General features: G+C 37.2%; 2 protein-coding genes across 2 annotated transcripts; both read left to right on the forward strand.

Moving 5' to 3' along the window:
* The first annotated feature begins 4,032 nt into the window (after nucleotides 1–4,032).
* Nucleotides 4,033–7,766, forward strand: LOC138901702 (uncharacterized). Its single transcript, XM_070189484.1, has 5 exons — nucleotides 4,033–4,726; nucleotides 5,742–6,048; nucleotides 6,107–6,223; nucleotides 6,415–6,541; nucleotides 7,509–7,766. The coding sequence occupies exons 1-5, from the start codon at nucleotides 4,033–4,035 to the stop codon at nucleotides 7,764–7,766; spliced, it is 1,503 nt and encodes a 500-aa protein (XP_070045585.1).
* A 66-nt stretch (nucleotides 7,767–7,832) lies between these two features.
* On the forward strand, nucleotides 7,833–8,348 carry LOC138901703 (secreted RxLR effector protein 161-like). The gene has a single exon (XM_070189485.1). It carries the CDS (start codon nucleotides 7,833–7,835, stop codon nucleotides 8,346–8,348), a length of 516 nt encoding a protein of 171 aa, XP_070045586.1.
* The last annotated feature ends 897 nt before the right edge of the window (nucleotides 8,349–9,245 follow it).

Consider the following 9,245-nt stretch of genomic DNA (forward strand, 5'->3'; position numbering starts at 1 on the left):
CATATCATGGAAATACCTTTATTATCGAGTTTATCCTTAACCAATTAATTGAAGTTGAAGTTATTGAAAGTCATTAATATATTTTAAATGAAGTTGTGTTTAAAGGGGGTATTGTTCCTTGTTGAGTTACTTTCCCGTTCATTTTGTTGTTATTGAGATTCTATACACATTGTGTTTGAGCCGTGGCCTATTTGTTGTAGAAATATTAATATTGTTGGTTCTTTGGAAAGGTTGTGGCCTATGGGTACTTGGAGTACAAGTCGATATGTCGTGTTATTGTGATGTTAGAATATGTAAATTTTTATGTGGATTGTTTGTTGTTATGCGAAGTATAAGGGTGGCATTTCATTATTATTGTTATGCGGGGCATAAGGGTGGCATCTCACTATTGTTGATTATGCAGAGTGATACATGTGGCTATTGTGTTATCTTCCTGGTGGAGTGATAATGGTGGATATTATACGGAGTGATATGGGTGGCTATCGGAGTGATACAGTTGGCTAATGATATTGTCAGGGTAGAATGATATGGGTGGCTATCGGAGAGGTAAGGGTGGCAATGTCAGGGATAATGTGTGATGACCTGGGGACATTTTATTGGTGGTATTCGTGTGATGGTGTATTTTTCCTTGTGTATGCCATTTACCTTACGTGATTGGTTGTGTTGGTTCGATGAGCTAATCGATGTCTTTGATATTACTTGTTGACTTGGGCTGTAATAATACACTCACACAAGCATACACCGTAGCATGCCACATATACTAGTTCAGGAGTATGAAACTTGACATCTATTGACCATGCCCATGTATTCTTGTATTATTTGTTTCATATTGGTATTGAGCCTGTGACTATGCCAGGCGGATGGTGATAGTGAGTATGTGACCATACCGGGCGAATTGTGATTGTGAGCCTATGATCATGCCGGGCGGATTGAGATATTGGCACGTGTGTTGTCCGTGCTATCGTGATTAGAAATGTGGGCACAAGGTGTCGTTAGTATATGATTTGTGGGTTAAGACCCGTGACTTGCGATTATTGGATGAGGTATCTCGGAGTAATTTTGTTGCGAAACCTGTGTCAGAACGGCTTGATTAATTTGTTGTTATTGACTTCCTTATATTTTTAGTGGTTCTTTTATGGTGATCTTATTACCTTACTGTCTATATCACATGTTGATTCTTGTTGCCATTTACTGATTCCTACTTTCATTATTAGCTTTATACTTCTATAATACACATGTTATTTTGACTAGTGGGTGTCTTGACTTGTACCTCGTTGCTACTCTACCGAGGTTAGTCTTGATACTTACTGGGTACCGATCGTGGTGTACTCATATTACACTTCTGCATATTGATCGCGAGGATTCAAGGTAGTGCTGCTTGGTCATCGCAGTCCCTTGGAGTCCTTTCCTTTCATCGTACCGTCAGCTTGTTATTTGAACAGTATTGTATATCGATCTTTGCATGTATTCAGCTAGAGTTTGTGACTCTGTATTAACTAATCTTGGGAGGTTGTTATGATTATTTCCACGTAGGTTTATTTCGTTTTTGTTTCATTATTCATATTAAACTTTGTTTTAAATTATAATTGTTAAAAACCTGCTTAATTATTGTAAGTAATCGGCTTACCTAGTCTTAGAGACTAGGTTCCATCACGATGCCTGTGGTAAAATTTTGGGTCGTGACAACATGCAACCTGGTTCTTCCACATAATCAATTTGGTTTGTTAATCATCAAAACATAATACATGCTCAACTCAACAAATATTGATTCCAAAAAATGACTATTTGTGCACTTCGTCCTTTGCAGAGTCATGTAACAGGGTTATAACTGGAAAAATCCCATTCAGTTCCGGACAAGTGATATCTTAAATCTGGTGGAAATTAGAAGGGAAATTACTAGTTATGCTAGTCCATAAGTAAGTTAGTACAAAAATTAGCCAATTCACAAAATATGACCAATATTAGGCAATTAGCTATTTGTAGCCAAAAAAGATCAAAGTTTTGCTTTCTTTTGAGTGAGTATTGTTGGAATAGATTTGATACATCTTAAGGGGTTTAAATCTCAGTTTTGGAACGATTTGATAGAGTTTTGAGGTAGTTTGAATTGAAAATTCGAAGAAGAGGATGAACATGAAAAAATATATGTATATCACACTGTGTATTATTTGTTTATCACATATGTATTAAATGTGTATCACATATATACCCATGTATACCTGTGTGTGAGATACATGCATGATACACGTTTGATACATATGTCACAAAAGTATTTTTTTGAACTCGATTTTAACTATGATTTTTGAAACCAAATCAGCCCAAATCAGCTCCAATCTTCCTCAAATTTTGTATATTGACTCATCTATATGTTTTCAATGAATTTCAACAATACCTATTAAAAAAATGTCCCATTTTGCTTACATTTTAAAAAAAAAAAAAAAATATATATATATATATATTATATTTCATCACCTTGTTTGCTACCGCATCCATGAAATTTTCTTTCCGTCTTGTATCTAATGCTATCGATCACGCTTAAAAATATGGAAGGAGATCTTTGCGTGTTATTCTTGTTAAGAAAAAATCCTTATTTATTTGGATTTTCAATTTTTGTATGTGCTTGGCTAGTTTTGGTAAGTCTATGATTAATGGCTAGAGGTTGGTAAGTTAGAATTTATTTGGGATATTTTCGTAAGATTACCAAATTAAAATATTAATGGAATACTTAATTTTACATCATATAGCTTTTTCCTCTTTAGTAAGCATTCCTATATTTTACAAAGGTTGGTGACAAACTTACAATTATATTAATGAATAGGAGAGACCAAGTTCTCTTGCCTTTTGAGTGTCTACTATTTCTACATGTGATTTCATTTATATACACTGATGAAGAGTGCAAAAGAATACATCATTAATGTATTTACTTTGTTTTCTATGTTATACATACGTCTATTATAAAAAGTTACCTATCAAGCACGTAAATTTACCTTGTTGTAAAAACTCATACTTTTTCCGTTTACAAAAGCTAATAGATCTAGTGACCTCATGCGATGGTAGAAACATGTGGACAATTGAATCAGGATTGCACCTGTTAAAGTATGCGCCTTTGTTTTGATGATTTGACAAATTTCATGAGAGAACCAGATAGGAAACCTGATATAATTGGTTCCTTAGCATTCAGAGCAACTAGTCACATGTCTGGTTCAATTCTCAATGAAATTAGATAAGGAAACAACAAAGGGAACATATAGGGATCAGTTCCTCCGATCACAGTACAAGCCAACTCTATAGATATTAAAGTTGATGCACTGTACTCGCAACAGTACAACAATATTGTTGAAGCGTGCAGTGTACCAGACACTCCCTTTCATCATCTTTGATAACCTCACACATATATTATCAACATGAGGCAAGGGATTTCACTCAACACTTTCAAAACCTAAACATTGAATCCTCTCAAGTATGCAACCGCCCTTATTTTCTCTGAGGCATTGAAGAACAAAGCAACAACAAAACAAAGGACCAGATCCCAGTATTGATTATGTCGTGTGTCCTTTAGTATTGTTTTGTCTTTGTCTTATGTTATTAAATTGTAATTCCTATTAAATTGAAGAAGGACAATCAACCTGCATACCACTAAGATTCAACGCCCAATACTATAGTTGGTGGAAAACAAGAATGCATGATTTTATCATGGCAGAAGATTTAGAGCTTTGGGACGTTATCTGTGATGGACCTTTTGTCCCCATGAAGACCATTGGCGAGGGAACAGTTACAGTTCCAAAGACCAGAAAGGAGTAAAGTGATGTTGATTAGAAGTCCATCGAGAAGAACTTCAGGGCAAAGAAGATTCTCGTTTGTGGCATTGGACCAGACGAGTACAACTGCATCTTAGCCTGCCAGTCTGCCAAAGAGATCTGGGAAGCTCTCCAAACTGCACATGAGGAAACCACTCAAGTCGAGCAGTCAAAAATTGATATGGTTACTACTGAGTATGAACTTTTCTAGATAAATGGGGATGAGTTGATTTAGGACATGCATATTTGGTTTACCTTTATCATCAATGCGATTCAATCCATTGGAGAAGTTATCCCAAGAAACAAACTGGTCAGAAAGATACTCAGTGTGTTACCATGTTCTTGTGAGAGTAAAGTTAATGCTATAACGAAAGCAAAGGATTTGCAGAAGCTGACCATTGATGAACTCATTGGAAATCTGAAAACCTACGAGATGAAGAAGAAGAAGGATCTTGAAAGAAGAGAGCCCAAAAAGGAGAAGAAGGCGGACAATAGTGACTCAAGTGGTGATGGTACAGACATTGCCTATCTTACTCTTCCAAGATTCCAGAAAATAGTTCGTAGAAATGGAGTAATTCAAAAGAAAGGTAGCTCTAGCAGAAACACCAAAGGATATGATTATTGTCAAAAATGTGGAAAGCTAGGACATTTCATCAAAGAGTGTCCTCTTCACAAGCAGGACCACTATAAATACAACACGGACAAGGAAGTTAAGAGAAACCCGGTTCCCGATAGGAAATTCAAGAGAAGAGATGTCGCTGATAATGTTCTGAAGCAAGCTCTGGCTGCCTACGGAGATTCCTCTAATGAATCTGAGGGTGATGATGACCAAGGAGACACCTCCATGATGACTGTTGAAAGTGAATCTACAGAGTATGACTCTATATTTGCACTGATGACAGGATTTGATGAGGATGAATATAATGATGATGGTGAGGTAAACGTTCTTGGAAGAAATAAAGAGAGATGATTTGGTGGTTGTAGTTGTAGATATGAAGGAAACAGTGGAAGAAATAAAGAGAAAAAATACCCTGTTAAAAAATCAAATGGAAAAATGCTTGAACCCCTCTAAAGGAAAGGAAGTGGTAAGTGAGGGACAACTTAAGCTTGAAAATAAACTCAAAAATGTCAAATTGAGCCTTGTTGTTGAACTTGAAAAAAATAGACAAATTCAGGAATATTTGTGTAAGGTTAAAAATGATCGAGACAAGTCAGTGAAGTGGACCTGGTCCTCTGAAACAATCACTTCTATGTATAAAATTAATGGAGGGAACATGCGAGGAATCCAGCTCCACTAGGCTAAAGCTCCCTATAACCTGCATAGCAAGTATGTTACTGTGCCTGATAACTAGCTTTGGACTCATTATGGTAAAACCGGTCATTACAAAGACTCTTGTAAAGCCAAATTTTAGTCTCAACAAAAAATAAAGTTTTTATTGAAAAAGTATCCACTACTAAGGAACCTGATTCTCTGAAAAGGAAATATTTGATGTCTGCATGGACAAAAAGAAGTCTGATTCATCCATTCCCTCATTACAAGGGACCCAAACTTGTTCGGATTCCTAAGTCTAATCTCTGATTTTCTTGTGCAGGTAGTAGTGAGGGAAAGAAGTCAAAAATAGTGCATGGATATTGGCTGCTCTAAACATATGACTGGAAGAATGGATGATTTCCTCTCATTCGAGGCCCTGCAAGATGGGAGTGTGTCATTTGGAAATGGAAAAAAGGATACATTCTGGGAGTTAGAAAGATTGGTAAAAAACTTTTCCATTCAATTAAAAATGTGTATTACGTAAATGGCCTGAAATATAGCCTGTTGAGTGTCTCTGAAATCTGCGACAAGGGAAACAAAGTGGAGTTTTTGTCAAAATCCTGCTATGTCACCAATCTTATAATTGGTGAAGTAGTTTTGATTGCAAAAAGGTTAAAAAAACATTTATGTTGCAGAGTTTGACTCTCTAAATGGTGGTGATTTTACATGCCTGAGTGCCATTAATGATGATGCTGAGCTATGGCACAGAAGATTGGGACATGCAAGTTTTTCTCTATTGAACAAGCTGATCAAGAAGGACATTATTCGTGGACTGCCAAAGTCAAAGTTTAAAGATCACAAAGTGTGTGATGTTTGTGTGAAAGGAAAGCAAGTCAGGTACTCATTCAAACCAAAGAAGGAAGTGAGCACTTCAAGTCCACTGGATCTTCTTCATATGGATATGTATGGACCTATGAGAATGCCTAGCAGAGGAGGAAAGAAGTACATCTTCGTTATTGTTGATGACTACTCCAGATTCACATGGACCTTTATTTCTCAGGACCAAGGATGAAACTTTTCCAGTTTGTGTTACATTTGTGAAGCAGATTCATGTGAAGATTGGCTATAATGTCGTGAGTATCAGATCTGATCACGACACTAAGTTTGAAAATGCCAAGTTTGACAAATTCTATGCTGAAAATGGTATAAGTCATAATTTTTCCGCTCCTAGAACACCTCAACAAAATAGTGTTGTAGAGAGAAAAAATAGGACTCTTGGAGATATGGTAGGACAATGTTTATTGACAGTGGTGTGCCAAATAGCTTCTGGGTTGAAGTAGTAAACACTGCTTGTAATTTGATTAACAGGTGCATGATCAGGTCCCTGCTTGACAAGACGCCTTATGAACTACTTAATGGGAGAAAACCAAAGCTGACTTATGTAAGAGCATTTAGATGCAAATGCTTTGTTCTAAATAATGGTAAGGACGCAATGGTAAACTTCGATGCCAGAAGCGATGAAGGATTTTTTCTTGGTTATTCTTCTTAAAGAAAAGAATACAAAGTCTACAACAAAAATGACTCAATGTGTAGAGGAAAGTGTATTTTGATTAATATCACCACTTAAGTGGGAAGGATTCACATGATAAGGATGATCAAGTTGGAGAATTCTCAAAGGTCCCTGGAGAGGTTATAGATATGGAAAATGGGAAGGCTGATCTAATGAGTCAAATCACTGAGACTAGTGAAGAAGATGCAGCATAACTTCTAGCTAATTTGGAGGAACCTGGTCCCTTCATCACCACAACTGAAGCTGAAGATAGAGTTGCTGATGTTGTACTAGGCACTCCTGATGCAAAATAAAGAAGTGGCATTCATACTTCCATTGATGGCAATAATGGGTCACACATGGAGGAACCCGGTCCCTCACACCTTGAAACTCATGTATCTCACTTGAAGCATAGGAGTTCACATCCTCTTCAAAATGTGATAACTCCTTTAGACTCTGGTATTCAGACTAGGTTCAAGGAAAGAAGTATATTTGCCTTATCAGCCTTCTTGTCTCAAATTGAGCCAAAGTATTTAAAGATGCTGACTGGATTGCTGCTATGCAAGAAGAGCTCCATCGATTTGAAAGGAACAAAATGTGGCACTTGGTTCCTCGGCCCTCGGATAGAACAGTTATTGGAACTAGGTAGGTGTTCGGAAACAAACTTAATGAGTTTGGCAATACAACAAAACATAAGGCTAGGCGGGTGGTCGAAGGTTATAATCAAGAAGAAGGAATTGATTACGATGAAACTTTTTCTCCTGTTGCTAGAATGGAAGCCATCAAAATTCTTATTACTTTTGCATCTCATATTGAATTCAAATTGTTCCAAATGGATGTTAAGAGTGCATTTCTGAATGGATATTTGAAGGAGGAAGTTTTTGCCAAATAACCACCTAGTTTTGAATGTCAGGTACATCCTGAACATGTCTTCAAGATTGACAAAACCTTATATGGATTGAAGCAGGCCCCTCGTGCATGGTATGAAAGATTGTCCAGGTTCCTTCTTGTGAATGGCTTCACTAGAGGTAAAATTAACAACACTCTATTTCTGAAGAAACGAGGGAGAAACCTGCTAATTGTGAAAGTCTACGTTGATGACATCATTTTTGGTGCAATAAATGATTCCCTTTGTGACGAGTTTGCAAAGCTCTTGGGAAGTGAATTTTAGATGAGCATGATGGGGGACCTAAACTTCTTCCATGGACTACAAGTAAATCAAATCTCAAAAGGAACAATGATAAGTCAACAAAAGTACATCAAGGAGCTTCTAAAAAGATTTGAGATGGAAAGCTCAAAGACCATTCATACTCCCATTGCTACCGCCACTCGTCTAGACATGGACGAACCTAGTTTCCCTGTAAATGAAACTATGTATAGGGGTATCATTGGATCACTTCTGGACCCGACGGCCAGCAGACTTGGCATTGTGTTTATTGTTGGGTTATGTTCTAGATTTCAGTCAAGTCCAAAAGAATATCATTTGAAGGTTGCCAAGACAATTCTGAGGTATCTCAAGGGAATGCGGGACCTGGTCCTCTATTATCCCTCAGGATATACTTTTGACATAATTGGGTACGTTGATGCTGATTATGCTGGTTATTTGGTGGATAGAAAGAGTGCATCTGGAATGACACATTTTTGGGGGTCATGTTTGATTTCATGGGGTACAAAGAAACAAAACACTGTGGCCATCTCTACTGCAGATGCTGAATATGTAGCAGTTGCCTCCTGTTGTGCCCAACTATTGTAGATCAAGCAATAACTAGATGATTTTGGTGTGTTTTCTAACTGTGTTCCATTATTATGTAATAACACAAGTGCTCTCAATATGTCAAAGAACCCGATTCAACATAAGAGAACAAAGCACAGTGATGTGCAACATCACTTCTTAAGGGATAATGTCGAAAAAGGACTCATCTGTATGAAGTTTTGTAAAACAGAGGACCAGGTAGTAGATATCTCCACCAAAGCACTGAGTAGAGAGCATTTTGAAAGAAATCATCTGGATTTCGGATTAATTAAGATGAACTGAGAACCCAGTCCCTCAATGATTGGCTATGAAAGGATGGTTAGGTAAAATTTCTAAAAAGTGTTTTCTAGAAACTTCTAACATAATTTTATACCGTTACAGGTAGACACGCATGGCAAATTCAGGACAAACAAGTGCCTAATGACATTGCAAAAATTTGAAATTGATGCTCATATTTTCAAAACTTGTCAAGGAACATGGTTCCCACAACTCAGGTTAGTAGTTCTTCTTTCACTTATATGCATTTTGAACTGCTAGAGTGCCACGTCATTATTTGATTCGGCCTCTTCCGTTACTTCTTAAACCCAAATGATGCACATGTTATAAACCGACCCGACTACCCGTTACACCCATTTGTAACCGGTCCCCTTTTTCACTTTATATACCTAAAAAGTTAGTTTCTCTTCTAACTTTATACATCTAACACCTGCATTTCCCAAACTCTCTTCTTTCTGTCCTCTTGCTCTTAAAATCAATTATGACTTCACCATAATCTATGTCTCCCAAAGCCACTAAAGAAACTTCTGTTGTGTCTCTGTCTCTCGAGGCACAGTCATCTGGATCGGAGCCACAACCCTCATCCATATTCCCCTTCCCTACACTATCTGGTTCTGGTCC

This window comes from Nicotiana tomentosiformis, chromosome 11 (genome assembly GCF_000390325.3).
Source record: "Nicotiana tomentosiformis chromosome 11, ASM39032v3, whole genome shotgun sequence".
NCBI lineage: Eukaryota > Viridiplantae > Streptophyta > Magnoliopsida > Solanales > Solanaceae > Nicotiana > Nicotiana tomentosiformis.

Excerpts from the sequence above, each read along its gene's own strand:
- LOC138901703 (XM_070189485.1), top strand. The coding sequence starts at position 7,833 with ATGATAAGTCAACAAAAGTACATCAAGGAGCTTCTAAAAAGATTTGAG.
- LOC138901702 (XM_070189484.1), top strand. The coding sequence starts at position 4,033 with ATGCATATTTGGTTTACCTTTATCATCAATGCGATTCAATCCATTGGA. Across the intron at positions 6,224-6,414 it reads ACTAAGTTTGAAAATGCCAA|GTGCATGATCAGGTCCCTGC; the intron begins GTTTGACAAATT and ends TTTGATTAACAG. Across the intron at positions 6,542-7,508 it reads ATAATGGTAAGGACGCAATG|GTACATCCTGAACATGTCTT; the intron begins GTAAACTTCGAT and ends TTTGAATGTCAG.